At 35.5% G+C, this 21,273-nt stretch overlaps 1 protein-coding gene across 1 annotated transcript in view; it reads left to right on the top strand.

The window, feature by feature from the left end:
• Positions 1 to 21,133, top strand: part of lipia (lipase, member Ia) — a 27,985-nt gene extending 6,852 nt beyond the window's left edge. Inside the window, 9 exon segments of the mRNA NM_001003499.1 lie at positions 6,462 to 6,832; positions 11,342 to 11,450; positions 11,554 to 11,655; positions 12,063 to 12,152; positions 14,940 to 15,107; positions 15,411 to 15,500; positions 17,765 to 17,873; positions 18,258 to 18,431; positions 20,782 to 21,133. Of these exon segments, the coding sequence (NP_001003499.1) occupies positions 6,462 to 6,832; positions 11,342 to 11,450; positions 11,554 to 11,655; positions 12,063 to 12,152; positions 14,940 to 15,107; positions 15,411 to 15,500; positions 17,765 to 17,873; positions 18,258 to 18,431; positions 20,782 to 20,866 (1,298 nt within the window). The 3' untranslated portion in view covers positions 20,867 to 21,133.
• Positions 21,134 to 21,273: the final 140 nt, after the last annotated feature.

The raw sequence follows: 21,273 nt of genomic DNA, 5'->3' as shown, positions 1-21,273 counted from the left end.
GCAGTACGATAATTTGAGAATGGCGGATGTTGTATTTTATCAACGGTTCGTTCACATTTAGACTCATTTCTGTGCTGCTGTGTTTGCCTAAATCCTCTAGATTACCAACAGTGTTATATTTTAAAATAGACCAGGCAAGAGACCTGCTGCACTGAGTCTGGATTCAGACCTATGATTTAGACCCGGGGATTGAGGGAAAAGTGCTGATTTGTAGTGTTTATATGAACACAATTATCTTTACAGTGATATGAATTGTGGTTATTTGTATATGAAATTACGAATAACAAATGTAGCAGGGCTTTAAATAAATGTTTATTTCTTTGCATTTTAACTTTATAGACTATAAAATCATGGGACTCCTCACGGTTTGTCTCATTTTGTGAGCTAACTGACAACAGTTGTTCCCTCCCCTCCTTCTCCCCTGCTGGCCACGCCCACTCCTGCCCTTTGCTTGCAGAGCTCCACACCCATTATGATGCGTCTTTTGAAAAAATTCTGAGGTAGACTTGAACCGAAAGTGGAGGGTATCATGACCCTTTAAATAATAACTAAATGCACTACAGAATGTTGCGTTTTCAAACACACTGTAAAAGACATAGTATCAGTGATGTCACCCATAGATTTCTGAAGAGTGGAAATGAAGCTACAGGTAGGCGTGGCCAACCATCGCTATGTTGTTCGCACGTCATTGCACCAACCATCGTCTAGTCTATAAAGGCTAATTACTTCTAAACACTTCAAATATAGTCTGTGTTAGTAAATGCAAGATTATTTATGAAATCCAGGCATAACACTGTATGACAACGTTTCCCATGACTGTTCTAGAGCCTACAGCTAATCAATCTGTCTGATTCTGGAGTGCATTACAGGTCTAAAGGTCATTATAAATGACGAATGATCTTAAATAAAACAAATACGTTTATAGAGATAGTATATAAGTATATAATTTCACTCAATTTAAATGGAGGCCATGTGAATGGTTTTTGAGCACAATTTACTGCACACTGCATGCCATATTATCTAATAATTTTAGGAAATAATTCTAAAAGGCAACTGACTGTGTAAATCCATATAAAACAAAACAAAAATACAATGTATATGCCGAGTTTAGTGGCTAATCACCTATAATGATATAACTGCGACCAGTCATTAAATTATGCAGACCTAATAGAACTTAATAAAAACTAAATGGATGAGATAAAAAAAAAAATCACCCCCCTCACAGGTGTCATGAAGGGTAATATTAGCGATATACACCAAAACCTTTTTGTACCGGGCTGTAAACATGTTTTCATCTGTAAAATTGGCCATTTTAGCTATGCAGTCAGTGAACATCTGGGGCTCTATTTTGACGATCCGTGCGCAAACGCATTCAGGGCGTGTCAGAATCCACTTTTGCTAATATAAGGACGGAAAAATCCACTTTGTGCCGTGGCGCATGGTCTACAAGGGTGGAGTTTATTTTCTTAATGAGTTATAGTTGTGTTTTGAGAATAAACCAATCAGAGTCTCATCTCCCATTTCCTTTAAGAGCCAGTTGTGTCACGCCATAGTGCATTTGCTATTTACATGACGACTTTGTAAGTGGAAAAACTGAGCATTTCACTAGCAAGAAAACAGTTAAACAGAGCATCTGCAACGCGAGAATGAGAGATAAAGCCTCTCATTATCTACTTTCGCTATCGTGGATAGGGAAACATTGTACGCACAGACATCAATTAACATATAAATAATTAATTTAGTTTAAGCGCAAAGATTTGTTTCAAAACTATTTCTAAATTCAGTTCTAATTTCCAGCAAACGAATAAATGAACAATAATAACGAAGTGTGGTAAAAAAACTGAGTTATATCCTAAAACGCATGCTGTGCCCCATATAGTCTGAAGCCTGACAGGTGGGCAAATCTAAGCTTGTTTTTAATAAAACAAATATAAATATGGATATAATAAATAATACTGCTAATAATGATAACATTATACAAAAGCAAATTGTCACAAATAAACTGAAAAAGGCCCCCGAGATAAAGAAGGCATGAAAGTATGGCTTTTATATTTATGTAGGCTAGAAAATAATGTTTTGTAATGTTTTTATCTTTTATATTTATATTTGCGCCTCAACACGCCTTCCTTTTTAGACCAGAACGCCTATGGGCGCACATATGAGCACAAATGCATTTGCTATTTAAACAGCGTGGCTCAAAACGACTCTTGTGCCGAGCTGAAACTAGCAAACAACAATTGTGTCGCTCCTTGCGCCACATTGCGCCGGGTGTATGATAGGGCCCCTGGAGTTTTTGGAGCCAGCCTCCATATGCGAGTCGATGAATTGCAGTTTCATGTACTTCTGTATTGGCTTCACGAGGGAGAGCGGGAGGTTGCCGCTCGGTTCTAACACATGTGTTCTATCAGTAATGTACAAGCATGGCTTACCGGGCCCTCTGCACTCGCATCTTGTTACTCAGTGTTAAACATATTGGGCCCTATCATACAGCCGGCGCAATGTGGCGCAAGGCGCGGCGCAATAGTGTTTTGCTAGTTTCAGCTTGGCGCAAGAGTCATTTTGAGGCATTGCGCTAAGCTGTTTAAATAGCAAATGCATTTGCGCTCATATGTGCGCCCATAGGCGTTCTGAGGTGCATTGCTGACGCGTTGCTATTTTGAGAAACTAAAATAGATTTTTCATTAGACCAAAACAAACCCGGTCTAAACTCCAGCGCAGAGTTGCGCCTCGCTTACACACTGCTTAATATGCACAAGAGAGCAATAGGCAAATATCTTTACATATGAAAAAAAAAATATTAAGGATATATATATATATATATATATATATATATATATATATATATATATATGTATATATATAGGATATAAAGGATTAAAATATTACAAAACATATTAATTTCTAGCCCACATAAATATGAAAAACCACTGCTTTTATGTCTTCTTCATCTCGGGAGGCTTTTTCAGTTCATTCATAGCAATTTGCTTTTGTATAATGTTATTATTAGCAGTATTATTTATTATATCCATATTTATATTTGCTTTATTAAAAACAAGCTTAGATTTGCCAACCTGCAGGTTTTAGACCATATGGGGCACAGCTTGTGCTTTAGGAGATAACTCAGTTTTTTGACCACACTTCGTTATTATTGTTCATTTATTCGTTTGCTGGAAATTAGAACTGAATTTAGAAATAGTTTTGAAAAGAATATTTGCGCTTAACAAACACAATTAATTATTTATAGACTAATTGATGTTTGTGCGTAAAGATTTCCCTATCCACAAGAGCGAAAGTGAAAGTAGATCAATTATCTCTCATTCTTGAGTGGTAGATGCTCTGTTTAACAGTTTGCTCCAAATGAAAATGTAGAAATCCGCTTTCTGTGGTTTAATTATAGGTGTATATATTATTTTAATATGTTCTCACAGTCACTTAATCTCCCAATTTCTATTTCTATTTTATATTGTATTTAAGTTAGATCAACTGTTTTGTTTATTGTTAATTTAAGCTGTCATGCTGTTTAATTTGACCTGGGGTCCGTTCTTCGTACCTCACTTAAATGATCTAAGATGATTTGGCAGATCCTGGATCTTTTAATCTTGGTAACTGAGCTCTCGCTAATTTGGTTCTTCAAACAAGTTCGCAAATAAGATTAGAATGTCTGGATAAACTGATCTGAGATCGCTGCATGTGTTGTAAAGGACTGATCTATCGATCCTCAAAATCATGATCAGCAATGCGACGATTGGCTGACGGCACAGCAGCGTAATGATATCATCTGATTAATATTCAATTATCCATGTGAGCAAAATTACATAAAATAAGCAGTAAAAGGTTTGTTCAATAAGACACGCAATAACCTTACACATTTGTTGTGAGCTGCAGGCTTTACACTTTCATGTGTCAAGAGTATTCATCATGTATTTCAATGCATATCAGTGTATTTAGTTCTACATTTAGAAAAAAAATTTTTTATAGTAGCCGTTTTTTTAATCGGTGTAAAGAATAACTGGTTGTTTACAAAAGCATTTTGATATTGGTAAAGGCATCTGCAACTTTTGTGAAGCATCAAATCACTGGCTTATTAACTATCAAAACATGTTTGTGACTGCATAAATGTATTATTGATTTTTTGAAAAAGTCACATATTCTGCATTTCTATTATACACAATTTGTACTAAAGCGATCTAAAAAGTTTTTCAATGTTTTCTCTTTGCACCACCAGGTGACAGTCTTTGTACTTTCATTTCTAGAGTACAGATTGCATAAGTTTTATTAATATGTATAGCTTTATTTATTTTATTAATAACTATAACATATATATATATATATATATATATATATATATATATATATATATATATATATATATAGTTAAAAAAATATTTACTATTTTCCCAAGTGTATATAACTACTACTGGAAGAAAATATCAGAATTCGGAACATACTTTCTGTATAATCTTTGCTTGAACTGAGCCGATCTAATCCTGTTTATATGAATTGAACCTGCTCCCGATCAGGTTTGAGCTAGCAGAACTGTTGCTTTGACAACAACTCTCGGATCAGCTTTGAAGAACGAAACGATCCTGGATTGTGTCAAATCATCAATATCCAAATCCAGTTAACTGAGTAATCCACGTACGAAGAACGGACCCCAAATCATTACTGTGTTTAGATGGAAAGTAAGACTGTAAGCTAGACCACTTCTAGCCATTGGCAGATTAGGGATGTCCATTACCACTCCTATGAAGAGACTGTCCTGCAATTTTTTTAACCTCAACACGCTTACCTAGAAGACTCTTGTGAGTCTTAAGGCGGGTGAATTAGATAAAACCATTTCATTATGGTCTCAAGTTCTGATTTGGAAAGTCCCATAACTGTTCTGCAGAGACTTAGTGTTGCCAAGTGGGCAAGGCTTTTGTTATGTTGTTTTTCTGTGGAAATGGGTGTACTTTTACACTCTTGCTGTGGTTGTGAACACATTTTCGATACGGATAGACGCACTCCCACCCCAGAGAGAGACTGAACTACTTTTGATGTAGTTTTGATTAGCAGTTATATGCGTTTTATTTTGTAGTCATAGGCAGAAAAAAAGCATAAAAATGGCATAAAAAACTGTGTAAACGTGATGACTTGAACACAAAATATGGCTTGATGGAATCCAGTGAGAGAAGACCACAATAAACACTGCGCATGAAGATTTGTTCAATAGATTGAAGCACTGAAACCATGTCAACTCAACTAACATCTTACAAAAATTTATCCAGATAGTAAATAATAAAAATTGATTGAATAATATATAATAATTTAAATGTATTGAATAATACAATTTTAAAAAATTAAGTACAGTTGTTAATTTGAGGGGGTGGCGTGATATTTATTTTTTGGGGGTCCCCGAAAGAATTCGCCCTACACAAAGGGGCCCTCAGCTGAAAAAGTTTGAAAACCCCTGGCCTAAATGATAACAAATTTAAAACTTTGGGGTAAACTTTCGCTTACAAACACTTTAAGAAATATATTCAAAAGCTGTCACCGAGGAGGCTTTTTAAAAAGTATTTTATTTAAAAACTATTTTGTTGGGTGGATCTTAGGCTTTGTTCAAAATCAAAATGTTTAATAAAAAAGAATTTAAAAAAATGCATATAAAACGGCAAAAAATACTTTACACTTGGAGTGTTTGTCTTGTTTTTAGTCCAAATATTTAACATTTCTTAAATCAAGAAGCATTTTCTAGATGATCAAAATTTTTCGTCTTGTTTCTAGAAATAATGTCAAAATGAAGTGAATTTTCCTCAAAGCAAGCTAAATAATCTGCATATAGTGTAAGCCAAATAATCTTGTTTTCACTTTTTAAAAAATATAATTTTCTTACCCCATTGGCAAATTTTTTATTTTTTTTATTTTTTGCTTGTTTTAAGGACAAACTCAATTTCAACAGGTCTAAAAATAACTTTTTCATTCAAGAATTTTTAGATATTTGACTGGAAATAAGAAACAATAACTCTTTTTGCAGGGTAATGTTTTTATTCTACAAGTAAATAAGTAAGTAAAAGTAATTAAAAGTAAGTAAGTAAGTAAAAATCCTGAAATTCATCTAGGATGCCAGAATGTTTAGAAATAAACCTGATAGTGAATGTCCTATTTATCAAATAACACTCAAAAATATTTTTGCTGCTTGTTCAAACAACTAATTTAAAATCAATCAAATCCATTCTTTAGATGTTTGGGGGAAAAGCTTAATCGTTTTAATTCAAAATTATTTAGTTCAATCCACTTAAATTAGTAAAAATGGTTAATTTACTTAATCAATTTGTGTTGGGACAACATGAAGGAATTGTGTGGAACCCAACATTTTGTACAGTAAAACTTGATAAAAAGTATACAGTACAAATGATAATGTGAAAACTTTAGTTTTTTATTATTTACTTTTCATTAAAAAATTGTTTTCTTTCTCCCTAAAGCTCAGGAATGTGAAGAGATGACAGACCTTAACTTTAAAGACTCCCTCGCTGGTACATCTTTGAAAGTTAGACTGCTGCTTTACACACGAGCTGATCCGTCCTGCGGTCAGCTGCTTTCTCACCAGGAGCCCTTCAGTAATTCCCAATTCAACGTCAGCTCTGTTACCACCTTCCTCATCCATGGTTACCGGCCCACCGGCTCACCCCCTGTTTGGATGAAACAATTTGTGGAGTTCCTTCTGAACCGCCGCGATATGAATGTTATCGTGGTGGATTGGAATCGTGGAGCAACCAACATGAACTACTGGCAAGTTGTGAAAAATACACGCAAGGTGGCTAATAATCTTACGGACCTCATCCAAAAAATGAAGGTAAACAAAAACTTTTTTTTTATAAATAAAAGATGCATGATGTTTTTCATAAAAGTCATGAATATGTGTTTGAAATGGCAAACACTTTAAAAATGATAGGACAACAAATGTGTTTGTCACTTCATGTTAATTAAGCCCTTAATTGTTGCACCATCTTTTTGAACATAAGTGAAGTTTATTTATAAACTAATTTCGAGAGGAGCACGCTTTTATGATTGATAACACCTGGTCCACATTAGCTAACACTGATTTACCAATCAGACCACTATTTAACCAATATAAATAACCAAAGTATCTTACCTCAGCCATCTTCGTCTTGAAGAATCCCCCCTTCCACCCCAACTCCTCCCATTTCCTTGTCAGGGCAGCACGGAGGCCTATTGGTTAGCACCACGGCCACACAGCAAGATTGTCACCAGCTCAGACACTACCTTTTATCTCTGTGTTTGTGTGGGTTTTCACCGGACTCTCCGGTTTCCTCCCACAGACGAAAAACATGTAACATGAGTAAATTGACAAATCTAAATTGATAGCGTAGACACTTCATAGTATTATAATCCACCTCCAACATTATCAAGCAGGGGAGTTGTCGAGACCTACCTGAATTCGGACTCCCCTCTCCCCTCTCCCTGCATCGGGGGGAGCCCCAGGCTCGAGGATCTCACGAGCTCAGGGCTCTCACCCGGGACAACATGCTAAACACACTCCATAATAAATCATCAGCTAAGGGCGAACTCTTGAAACATGGAAATAACATGTTCAGTGATTGGCAACATTTTGGTGCACAGATTTAATCTTGGTTTGTTTTAAAGAAGATATTTGTCTGATTGAAGCTTAAGTAAAACATTTTCAATAATTTAATGGTAAAAATTAGTTAAAGTAGTAAAACTGTTAAAGTTATGCACACGTTCAGGAAATTGACAAAACAACAAATGTATGTTTTATAATACATAAAATATGTATTTTATGAAACATTTTTAGCCTAAAATTGACAGAAATAAATATCTGAACAAATTACATTCTAAATTTGAAAAATACTAAGCTTCAGTAAGATTTTGTTTGGCCAAAAGATATGACCACCAGATGATCCCAGTTTCCATTGTTGACCATATAAGGGCACCTCCTATGTTTTTAAAAAACTGTGTGAAATGTATTGTTTCATATGGTTGACTTTTGTAAAGCAGACATAAAATTCGAAAGTAGTATGGGCAGTTTGGAGGTATTTAATTTAAATGTAGCTTTTAAAAGGCAAGTTAAAACTTCTAAACAAAATGTTTACATGTGGATTGCTGTAGCAAAGTAATGCTTTATGACTCTATTGAATAACTGTTGCTTAGTTATATTTATGAAAATTCGGACTCTACATTTTAAGCTTTTAAATAATCTATAGTTTGTCATAATTACTTTGTTCATACTACAATAATTTGATTTAAATATTTAACCATAAATTAGAGGTCTGCATTCCAAATAAAACACGATAGCGGTTGGTAACTCTGCCGTAATTTGAACAGGAGCAGGCGGGCGAGCTAACAATACTCATAATAATGTTTTCTCATTCTTATTGAGCACCGGTACAGCCAGTTACACATGATGAACGCATGATCAGTGCTTTCTGCACATGCTTTTTTTTGCACAGTCTGTGCGTGCATCATCTGCATAACGATCTTCAGAGCGGGCTTGGGAGAGCAAAGTGAAGATGTGCTGTCCTTCAGCTTGCATTAGAAAACGGTCAGTTTACTGTTAGGAAATCTACATCAGGCAAGTCTGATAAGAGTCTTTTTCGTGTTTTACCCTTTATTATACCTGTCAACCCCCCGGTTTTTCCAGGGATTCTCCCGAATTTTACGGTTTTATTTCGCTACCATCCCGTAAAGGGATTTTCCTGTATTTCTCCCGTTTTTTAGTCTTTCTCTGAAGGGTGGTAATAAACATTAAAGAGCCGATTCTCCTCTTTATCGAACCCATACCGCCAAACCACCAGGGGCCACCCCTTGCTCTTAAATGTGAATCTGTTCTGTGCTTTCGTTTTATTTAGGCATGAAAACACTTTGAAATAAATGGCTGTTTCTCAATTCCAAGAACGCAGAGATTGGACTTGCGTTCTTGTGGAGACCGGTCTTGCTAGGTGTCCTCCAAAGAACGACCTCAGGAGACCGCTAGGGCAGAGAATGCGTCCTTTGAAAAATGGGATGCTGCGTTCTTCCTGATGGTCACGTGACCTTCACGCGTTTTAAATAGAAATTATTTAAACATTACAGCAGTCATACAACCATTTATTGTTTTCCCCCTCTTCAAAATATATACTTTGCATGAAAACATTATAAATATACTCTGCACAATATAAATAAAACTGGTTTTAATACGAATTTCAGCAAACAAACACCCTTAATGTGTTTATTCCTTTATTAAGATATTCATGTTAATGTTTATTTTCACCGTTTCATTTAGGGAAACTCCTGAGGTAAATAAGTGATATCTCTGAACTTTAATAATAAATCTAAATAAAATGCAGCGCTTCCCAACTCCAGTCGCAATGACTTCTGGGACTTCCAGAGCGAGTTCGGTGCTCAAGTCTGCATTGTTGCATCCTCTATATCAAGATCACATCCGGGAAGTTTCACGCGTCCTCCGTACTTGCGGTATTGAGTATTGGAACTGAACTTGGGCAGCTGATGATGACGTTGCACGAGAACACGAGGACGCAAGACCGCTGAAGAACGCATATTGAGAAACAGCCCATATTTTTATTACAGGTGCCATCGCCCCTCCTATGCAATCCTCAAAACATTCATATAGCGGTGCGTGACTGTCTGCTGACACGTTCTATAGTGAAAAATAGACGCTGTTTCCCAGACTGATTCTGTACATGCGATTTGAAGCGGATCGAAAGTCTGGGTTTTGGGTGCGACCTACAGTTTTATCTGTTATCTCTCTCTTTTGGTGGTAACCAATTTTAAACGTGAGATTTTGAAAGCCATATCTAAATTTAGCGGGAACAGTCGGGTCAGGTATAAAATTATTCTAAGTGGGGAGGGGGCAGAGAGCTGTCGCCACTGGCTCGCATGGTTCAGGATTGGTAGAGCTACGGATCGATGAATTTGCTCTTCAGTGTTTGAACTCTCAGTAATGATTATAAATCACACTGAACTGAGCTAAACTAAACTGAACTTAAACACTAAAAACTGAACTACAATGTTCCAGTTACTATGACCATTTATGTGAAGCTGCTTTGACACAATCTACATTGTAAAAGCGCTATACAAATAAAGCTGAATTGAATTGAATTGAACAAAGGCTGAATATATGGCGGGAGCAGTCGATGCGGAATAAAACCTCACAGGGGCAGGTGGGAGCGGGACTAAAAAATGTGTCCCCCGTAGACCTCTACCGTAAATGTTTCCACAGGTTGTAGGGTGACAGTAGTGGCCCATTTACATTTTGAATGGGTGTCGTCGAGTGTTGCCAAACTGAATTGTGGGTCCATTGCCGCTGCTTCAATGGCTTTGCTCGCTTCAGAAGTTGGAACTTTCTCAACTTTTCAAGCGCCAATGGAAGCATCAGCTTGCTTTATGCAAATACCCCATCTCAGATAGTAACCAATTGCGAACTAATTTTATTAGATGACGCTGCTATGATGATCACGTCAGACCAAACTTCAGACACGCCCTCTATCAAGTATTGATGCTGAGGCCCCATGTGAATCAGGTGTCCATGTGTGCTAATCTATCACTCGCTAATCACACACGCCTTGTCCCTTGAGATATTCCTGTCTCTGAGGTCTACAGACAATTCCTTTGTTTTCAAGCTTGGTATGTGCTTTGAAATGCACTGTCAACCCTGGGACCTAATACGGAAAAGTGTATGTCTAGGTCTATAGATGTAGACTATAGATAGGTCTAGGTCAGTTTACCAGAAATGAATAGGTCAGCCAAAAATAGGGATACTAAGTAGGGATACTATCAGGGACATTTTTATTTCAGCACATAAATGCCCACAATATTAGGTTTTAATTTATAATACCAGCTATATGTCTCTGAAATTTGGATGCCACCTGAAAAATCTAAAATACTTTGTACACATAGAATTAAATGCAAAAATAAAATAAAAATATTAACATTGTTTTAACCTCATGTTGTAAATTACTGTACCCCCAATAAAGGTAAATAAATAAATAGACAGAGACTTGATTTAATCCATTTATATAATCTTTAAAAAGCCAGGATTTAATCATTCACAACAAGGACTTTAGCATGCAATTAAAAATAACAAATTTTTAATTTTGCGATTGCTTAAAATCATATTGCGCACATACAGGTATTGCTTCCAATCAGTCTTGACAAGGCAGTAGGTTTGTCTGTGCACAGGTGAACCATGCAGAAGTTTTATAGTGGTGTGTTAATCATTAACTTGCTCAGACATAGATTTCACATTCTAATCATTCATTTTCTGTAGTTTTCTGACATATTCATGTATAAAGTAACTGATTGTTTTTTACAACAATATTTTTAGGACAATGGGGCCAATCTCAGCTCTATACACATGATAGGTGTCAGTCTGGGAGCCCACATTTCAGGATTCACTGGGGCCAACTTTAATGGTGAAATTGGTAGAATAACAGGTTAGATTCTTTGATTTTTCTACTCCTTTTAGTAAATAAAAAAAATCTCAGTGTTTGTTTATGAAATTATCTTCAATGGAAATGTGTCTTCTGTTTTAATTAGCACTGGATCCAGCAGGGCCAGAGTTCAACGGTCGGCCCCCTGAGGACCGTTTAGACCCTTCTGATGCCCTGTTTGTGGAAGCCCTACACACAGACATGGATGGTACATTCACCTCACAAATGATTGACTTTGATCTTAAAGGGAAAGTTCACCCAAAACATAAAATTATTCCATTGTTTATTCACCCTTTCCTTGTCACAAACCTGTTTGACTTTCTTTCTTCTGTTAAACGAAGAAGATAATTTATATAATTTGGAAATCAGTAACCATTGACTTTCATTGTATTTTCATATCTTATTTTGCGTTCAATAGTAAAAAACAAAAAAAAATTTAACTTGGAACCAGTTGAGGTGAGTAAATGGCAAGTAAATTTTCATTTTTGGGTGAACTATCCCTTTAAGGTTGGGGTCTTGATTCTCTTCAGGAATCTACACCGCAATTTACATGACCACACTTTTTGTTTCATTCAAAATAAAAGTCTAAATTTAAATATTTGCTTTTTTCTGTAGCATTAGGCTATCGAAATCTTCTGGGTCACATCGACTACTACGCTAATGGAGGGGCAGATCAGCCAGGATGTCCTAAAACCATCCTATCAGGTCAGCTTTTTACCATTTTATTAGCATTTTCTAAAAGTAATGAATGTAACCTAGTACTCCATACATTATCATGTTAAAGTGCTTGTCAAAATAAGAGTAAAATTTTCAGAGATTCCAGAGGTTTTCAGTTAGGTTTAGTTCAGGGCTGTAGGCTGGACATTTCATTATTTCATTGTTTTCAGTTTTAGGAAAGTGCTTTGTATGTTTTCCTGTCACAAGGCTCGTTTTGCTACATGAAAAGGGCATGTAATGAAGAACATGTTGACGAAAGAGTTTATAAACATTTGTATTCACTCTGCAATGTAGCTGTTCAATGCTGTGTTCACGCTCGAATAAATTCCGATATACATGAGTAAATAGTCGCTTTATACGCTTGTCAAATTCACTTTACATTAGAAGACGCGGATTCACATCATGAGCAGGCCTCCTGTCAGGTGACTCTAGCTTTCTTGCTAACATTTTATTGAGGGAGTACCTGTGCTTTATAAATACTGAAAAACAGAGTAGATTTGTTCGGCACTGTTTCTGGGTCTACTAGATCCTTTTTGGGTGTACCCAGCTCTGTGAGTTCATCAACTATTCCAGAAACTATACCTCGATGATGGAGGCTTTCAGTGGTGCTTCAGACTGAGCCAAGCCCAGTTTGATGAACTGTTGTCTGGTGCCAAGAAGATTTCCCCTGGGGACACCAACAACATAATCACGCTGTAATAAAGTTGATGGCCAACTGCCACTCGCCACTCGGTCCTCAACTAGCTGAGAGATGCGATGATGTGTTGGAAGCCCTGTGGAGGTGTCTGGCGGCAGTTCTCCTGGCCCCGCCCCCTCACCACACACACGTCCCTACAAGAGCAAGCTCCTGATTGGTTAACAGTTCATTTCAATGGAGAGTGAACAACTTCTGGCGACCTGTTTACGTTGGCGATCAGGTGGGCGTGTCAACCGATGCGACAAAGTTGAGAATCCTTCAACTTTATGCAATTGACGAGCAACTTTGTTGAGCAACAGCCAATAGGAGCACCAGTAGAGCTCACGTGATCCTCTCAACTCACTCAGAGTCCAGTTGTATTCGCCGTGCTATAGACCTACACAGACCTGCATTTGCAGGAGGTCGCCACCCAGAGCGACAGGCTTGCACCGCTTCATTCACGTGAATCGTATTATTCTCGCTTCCTCATTCACACGTATCACGCCGCAGGATGTCCATTCGTGTCTTTGCATTGACTGAATATGTAAATCCATCACGCTTGATGCTTAATCTGCGTCTGGTGTAAATGCAGCAAGACTACTACTCAACAATACAAACAATTATCTAGATTTTTATAAGTCACTGCTTAGTGCTATTTGAAGTTATTCTAGCATGGGTAAAAGATCAGTTCTTTATTCATGAGCTTCATATACAGAAGTACAGTAGAAAAAACTTAATTGCATATCAGTTGAGATATTTAAAAAAGAACAATAATGTAATAGCAATAATTAAAGCAGAAAACGTTTGCAACTAACTTTTATGTAAGTTACAAGCATTCAAAAATTAAGAGGAAGTGTTCTGGCCTTTGCTTTGTATGACTTCAGCACATCTGCTGCCGCAGGATATCACAAGTCCCTCAAATTGCTCTGGTGTGATCTTGGTCACCTCTTCTTTCAGCCGCTTGCACAATTTACTGACTTGGCTTGTTAACAATAACTTGATCATCAAAGACTTTTCAAATATTTACATTAAGGTTTGGTTCAGGGCTCTGGGCTGGCCATTTCATTATTTGTTCTTTTCAGGTTCAAGAACCTGCTTTACGTGTTTTCCTGTGTAACAAGGCTCATTTTCCTACATGAAATTTGCATGGAAAGAACCACATGTTGCCGAAATAGCTAATAAACATTTCCACCTTTCACTGACCTTTTTACACAATTTGTGTCACGCACTTCTATGTCATGCACCCAAAACTATGTGTTGCCAGGTTTAACTGTTTTATTTTTTGCTATTTCAGCCAGACACATTATTATTAATTTATATATCATTCATTTTACATTTTTATCCATGTAGCAGATTCTTTTATCCAAAGTGCCTCACACACACACACACAAAGTAGTTGGGGGTTCAGTGCCTTGCTCAAGGAACTCACCTCAGTCATGCTATTATGGGTGAAAGAGTGTGCTGGTTATTTAGTCCCCCTCCTACAATCCCTTCAAATCCTCAAAACTGGAATTGTTTGTTCACAAGTCCAACTCTCCTAACCCAGAGGTGTCAAACGTAGCCCTGCAGAGTTCCAATCCTGCTATAACACACTTACCTAAAGGTTTTAAAAATACATTCATTCATTTACTTTTAGGCTAAGTCCCTTTATTAATCTGGGGTCACCACAGAAAAATGAACCAACAACTTATCCAGCATATGTTTTATGCAGTGGCTGCCCTTCCAGCTGCAACCGATCACTGGAAAACAGCCATACACACTCATTCACACACATACAAATTAGCTTTCTCAATTCACCTACAGCACATGTCTTTGGACTTGTGGGGGAAACCGGCCCACCCAAAGGAAACCCACGCCGACACGGGGAGAACATGCAAACTCCACACAGAAATGCCAACTGACCTAGCCGAGGCTCGAACCAGCAACCTTCTTGTTATGGTGATTGTGCTACCCACTGCGCCACTGCGTTGCCTATGTTTCAAACAAGTTTGGAATAAATATTTTTATATGCTACAGATTTGTGCACCTTTTATACGCCCAAATACCTCATTCTTCTTTATCTTGTTGCTGTTGTTAATTTTCTCTGTTATCTCTGACAGGATCCGAGTATTTTAAGTGTGACCACCAGAGGTCAGTGTTTCTCTATATGAGTTCCGTGAACGGCTCCTGTCCCATTATTGCCTACCCCTGTGAATCCTACACTGACTTCCAAGACGGGACGTGCATGGATTGTGGGAAATTTAAGTCAGCCGGATGCCCTATTTTTGGTAAACTGCCAACACTGAGTGAAATCTGATTTCAAAATTAATTTCATTACATTTAGTATATTTTTATCTTACATCTTATATTTTTAGTATTATGTCTATTGTTGGTTTTTATATATTTTAGTATTATGTCTTATATTTTAGTATTATGTCTATTGTTTGTTTTTCTCTCTTTTTATGTTGCTGCTGGTCTCTGTGAGTTACCAAACAAATTTCGTTGTACAACTACAATGACAATAAAAGTTCTTTACTCTTTACTCTTTACTTTACTCTTTATATTTATCATTTCATTGCATTCTTTTGTAGGTTATGATTCTGTACGCTGGAGGGACACCCTGGTGCAGCTTGAACAAACAAGGACATATTTTCAAACGAATAAAGCTTCTCCGTTCTGCAGTGAGAATCTTTTATATTTCAACATTACATTTTCAGTTAATTTTTTTAAATTATCAGTTATCATTTCTTAATCTGTATTAAAGGGGACATGTTATGCAAAAATCACTTTAAACATCATTTTAAATACAGTTGTGTGGAAACAGTGTGTTAATTTTGCCAGCATCTAATGGTAAAAATGACTAAATTCAATTTTTTCATAATCACACTTCATTAAAACAGTCTGCAGAAACTCTTTGATTGACATTCTCCCTTTGCATGTGTCATCAGAGGGAGTAAGCCTCGCCCAATAGTGACTATTATTAGCATAGACATCCCTGAGTGAGAAGCAGCCATGTTGAGACAGTCCTCTCTGCATCCTGCAGCTTGATGACATACTGGACCATGTCCATTACATAATGGACGATCACCTCCACCTCCCCCTACCCTAAACCCTACCGTCACGGTAGTATAGGCGTTACCTTGGTGAGCGGTACAATGTCTACCATGTAGTGGACCTGGTCTAGTACGTCATTGGGGTTACAGACGGCAGCGAGGATCTTGGCCATTTTGAATCTGCTGCTAACATGTAGGCATTTTCGAAATGGGTCTAGAGGTGCAATCTCATTTAAATTGAAAGCGATGGAAACCAAAAAGGCAAAATGTGGATCAAAGCCTTAAAGCGGAAATTCAAAGAACTCTAAAACATTATTTATGGGGTATTTTGATCTAAACACATCACATACACACTCTAGGGACATCAGAGACTTATTTTATATCTGTAAAAAGGAGCATAATAGGTCCTCTTTAAGTTTAAGAATTTGACCCAAATGTTTCTTATGTCATCTAGGAAAATTTATTTTAAAAATATCATTTTTTTTTTTTATGATAATATGGTGACATTATTCATATTTCGAAAGAATTACTTATTTTTTATGTTTTCAAGACTCTCATGCTTAATCCTGAAATAATTTTTGCTAAAAATTAGTTATTGTAAAATATTATTACAAATATAAAATTATGCAATTTTATATGTAGTAATATTTAATATAGTACTTTTTATTATAAATTAACATTATATATATATATATATATATATATATATATATATATATATATATATATATATATATATATATATATATATATATATATATATATATATATATATATATATATATATATATATAATTTTTTTTTTTTTTTTTTTTTTTTTTTTTATATATCTCCTGATTTTATTTCTCTAGTTTTCAGTGTCACATCATACTTCTGAAATTATTCCATTGTGCTGATTTATTGCTCAAATAAGATCCTTTTACTATTATTTGCAACTCAACATTTTTTCCCGAAAATCATGAGAAACTGATGTTCACATCTGGGACAAGTATATCTACACTCTCAGAAATTAAGGTACAGGAGCTGTCTCTGGGGTAGTACCTTTTCAAAAGGTACATATTAGTAGCCAGGGTCCATAATATTACCTCAAATGTACTTTTTAGGTTTTATTTGTAGTTTTATAAATATATTGTATATTACAGCAAAATATTTCTAATCAAATTCCATAGTTTTTACTTTTTTACTTTACTATTTTATTGTATTTCGATCAAATAAATTCAAAGTTAAGCACAAAAAAATTCATATACAAATAAATAAAACATTTTATTTTGACCTGAAGTTGAGTATTTTTTAAATAAATTAAAAAGCTTATTTTTTACTTTTGCATTTTTTCTTGTTTCCAGTCCAAATATCTAAAAATCAATAAGCAATTTTTAGACTTGTAAAACAATATTGTCTTGTTTCCATAAATAATATGTGAAAATTAAGTGATGTTTTCCCTAAAACAAGGGTCTCCAAACTCGGCCCTCGAGTGCCAGTGTCTCTGGAGAGTTTAGCTCCAACCCTATTCAAACACACCTGAACCAGCTAATCAAGCTCATACTAGATATACTAGAAACTTCCTGGCAGGTGTGTTGAAGCAAGTTAGAGCTAAACTCAGTAGGACACCGGCCCTCCTTTTTTTTTTTTTTTTTTTTTTAAGTGAAAACAAGATTATTTTGCTTCCCCCATTGGTAGATTATGTTTTGAGGAAAAACTCAATATTATTTTGCTTGTCTGATTTGATTTAAGAATGTTTAGATATGTGGACCAGAAACAAGGCAAACATGTTTTGCAGTGTGCAGCTTGTCACATTATTGTTAGTGTTCTAACACAAACGGCATGCTGTGGATTTGGGTGATTATGGATTTGTGTAAAGCCACCTCTAAATATTTCATCTTTTACTCCACCAGAGGTTGGTTACAAGGTTGATATCGTATCGTGGAACCAGAAAACCCACTGGGGATATTTGACAATTAAATTATCCAATGGAACTGAAGAGACACAAGTCGAACTCAATCAGTAAGTCCATGGAAGTGTAAAGTCATTAGTTCATTAAAGGGATAGTTCAGCCAAAAATCTAAATTCTGTCATCATTTACTCTTTGCTTGTTACAATCATGTTTGAGTTTTTTTTTATCGGTTGAACACAAAAAAAGCTATTTTGAAAAATGATACAAACCAGTAGCCATTGACTATAGATGACAAAGGCTATAGGTTTCTTACATTCTTCACAATATCTTTCAACAACAACAAAAAAAATAAAAGAAACTCATGAATATTTGTAACCACTTGAGGGTGAGTAAACATTGTGCACATTTAGATTTTGGGGGTGAACTATCACTTTAAAGGCTAGTTCCAGGTTTGTAGTTTGGTCTCATGCTAATGTTTCTCATCTTTATTCCAGTAAATCCTTAAAGTTCGAGAGGTTTCAGGAGACCTCTGTCCTGGCTCAGTTTGAGAGAGACATTCAGCCTGTTAAAAAGATTACACTGAAGTTCTGCCCCAGAAAAGGACTGCGGCCACGCAAGAAACTGCGGCTTCTGCATATACGCCTCACTCCTCTACAGAACCACCTCAGGTGTGTCCACAAGATTCGCTTTTTAATTTAATCACTGGCACCCTGATTGTTGTTGTTCTTAGTTATGCAAGTTATACAATATAGACTGACAGAGAATCTGAGCTTTGAGCACCACAAGTTTGGAGCCTTTAATTCAAACTCTCTGGCGCCACCACTTGTCCAAATGTTATGCTAACAATGTGTAAATATTACGGGCTAGAAACAAAATATTTTTTCTTCTGACTTTTAGGGTAATGTTGTTTTGATTGCACTATATAATGTCATTTACGTCATATAAAGTAAAAAAAAAAACTTTTACTTTTTTTTTTGCTGTTTTTTTGCTCTTCTGCTGATTTTATCTATCTATCTATCTATCAATTAAAAGCTTCACTAGCTTAATTAGGTTAACTAGGCAGGGTAGGGTAATTAGGCAAGTTTTTGTATAACGATGGTATGTTCTGTAGACTATTGAAATAATACATAGCTTAAAGAGACTAATAATATTGACCTTAAAATGTTTTTAAAAAACTACAAGGTATTCTCCAGAAGAAAAAATATGATCAGACATGCTGTGAAAATGTCTTTGCTCTGTTAAACATCATGATTCCGACTTCTACTGTGTGTGTATAAAATTGTATGAGATCATCTTCGATGTACACTGACAGAGAAACATCTGATCTATAAGCACCAAAAATTTGGAGTCTTTAACTTCCTAGCACCACCACTTGTCAATTTATGCTTGCAATGTTTTGATATTACAGGAAAAAAAATTAGTTCTTTTGAATTTTAGGGTAATGTTGTTTTGATTGCAATAAGCTGTTTGTCAAATTTGAGAAAATCATATGATATCATCTTCAATATATATATATATATATATATATATATATATATATATATATATATATATATATATATATATATACTACCTGACAAAAGACAAAAGTCTTATCGCTGATCCCAGTTGTAAGAGCGACAAATAATATTTTGACATCTAGTTGATCATTTGGAAGAGTGGCGAGGTCGATTTTCCCAATGAATTATCTGTTGAACTGCATCTCAATCATCACAAATGCTGCAGAAGACCTAATGGAACCTGCATGGATTCTCACAGAAATCAGTCAAGTTTGGTGAAGGAAAAACCACGTTTTGGGGTTACATTCAGTACGTTAGATTGTCAGAGTGGATGGCAACATCAACAGCCTGAGGTATCAAGACATTTTTGCTGCCCATTACATTACAAACCACAAGAGTGGGCCAATTCTTCAGCAGGATAGCGCTCCTTATCATAATTCAGCCTCCACATCAAAGTTCCTGAAAGCAAAGAGGATCAAAGTGCTGCAGGATTGTCCAGCTCAGTCACTACACATGAACATTATTGAGCATGTCTGGGGTAAGATGAAGAAGGAGGCATTGAAAATGAATCCAAAGAATCTTGATGAACTCTGGAGGTTCTGCAAGAACTCTTCCTTTGCCATTTCAGATGACTTTATTGATTAGTTATTTGAGTCATTGCAGAGATGTATGGATGCAGTCGTCCAATTTCATGGGAGTCATACACAATATTAATTCTTCTTCCACTGCAGCATGCCTTCTATACTGTACATTATTTCTGTTAAGTGACAAGACTTTTTTCTAAGCAAAGTTAGACCTTTGAAAATTAAAAATTAAGACACAATCATATTTTACGTTGGTAAAATAAGCGTAATCTAGAGGCCTTTGCCTTTCATTTAAGCCACTTCTGATACCAAATTATCAACTAGAAATCAAGTTATTATTTGTTGTTCCTAAAACTTGGATAGACGACAAGACTTTTGTCAGGTAGTGTATTGAGTTTATTTTTTTAGTTTAGGGTCAGTAATTTCAATTCATTCTGCAAAAATGCATTAATTAACAATATAGACATTTATTTATGTACTTTTCTAAAATCATCAAAAAACCCAATTACAATAGTTTCAGCATTCATTCATTATATTTTTCAAAGAATAATGAAGAAATCTGCACAAATATATTAGCTTTTATATTTATTTTTACATTAATCAAAATTCCTGCAAAAAAAATCCACACGTTTCATCATCAATTTGTAACGCATTGTATAATGACGGCAGTAAACTGCTTTGCCGTCAGACAAATTAATGCAATTTTATAATATGATAAAACAGAAAGACACTTATTTTAAATTGTAATAAAATTCCTGAATATAGAGTATTCTGAATGTGTTGATTAAAATCTTTGATTGAAAAAAATAACAATTAAATAAACTGTCTAAACTATATACAAAGACCAATAAATACTTGACAACATCAAAGTTAAGTTTAGTCTTTTGTTTCCATTCAGCTAAATGCCACTCTAAATTGTAATTGTTTTCCACCAGGCCTCTGTGTCGCTACGATCTTCTGCTGGAGGAAAGTAAAGATGTGACCTTCAAACCTATTCCATGTGAAGACTCCAACTTTTGATTCAAAAGTTCAAACAAGGACATTCCATAACAAAACCACTGCCTCCTTTAATCGGTTACTGAAATAGCTTTCATTTGTAGTGTTTAACTGGAAATAATCTATAATTGTTCATGTTAAGTTTGCATCATGTTTCTTTAATAAGTTGTCATCCCTTCAGAATTTATAATTTACTATGTGTTGTGTTGTTGTTTTCATCTACACTTATATTTACGGTACATCTACATTTGGTTTTTAAGTAATGTAAATAAATATTTTTGTAAGAATGTATTTTATTCATGTTTTTGCCTTATTTACTGCATGTCTCAAATAGTTCCGCTATTATTTTAGTTTTCTCACAGGAATTTTTTAACCTCATGTTTTACTTTTTGACTTTCTGTTAGCTATATATAAATAAATACAATAATAAT

The sequence above is a fragment of the Danio rerio genome, chromosome 21 (assembly GCF_049306965.1).
Source record: "Danio rerio strain Tuebingen ecotype United States chromosome 21, GRCz12tu, whole genome shotgun sequence".
Lineage (NCBI taxonomy): Eukaryota > Metazoa > Chordata > Actinopteri > Cypriniformes > Danionidae > Danio > Danio rerio.
Note: the sequence above shows the minus strand (reverse complement) of the source record. Positions and strands in the feature narration are given on the sequence as shown.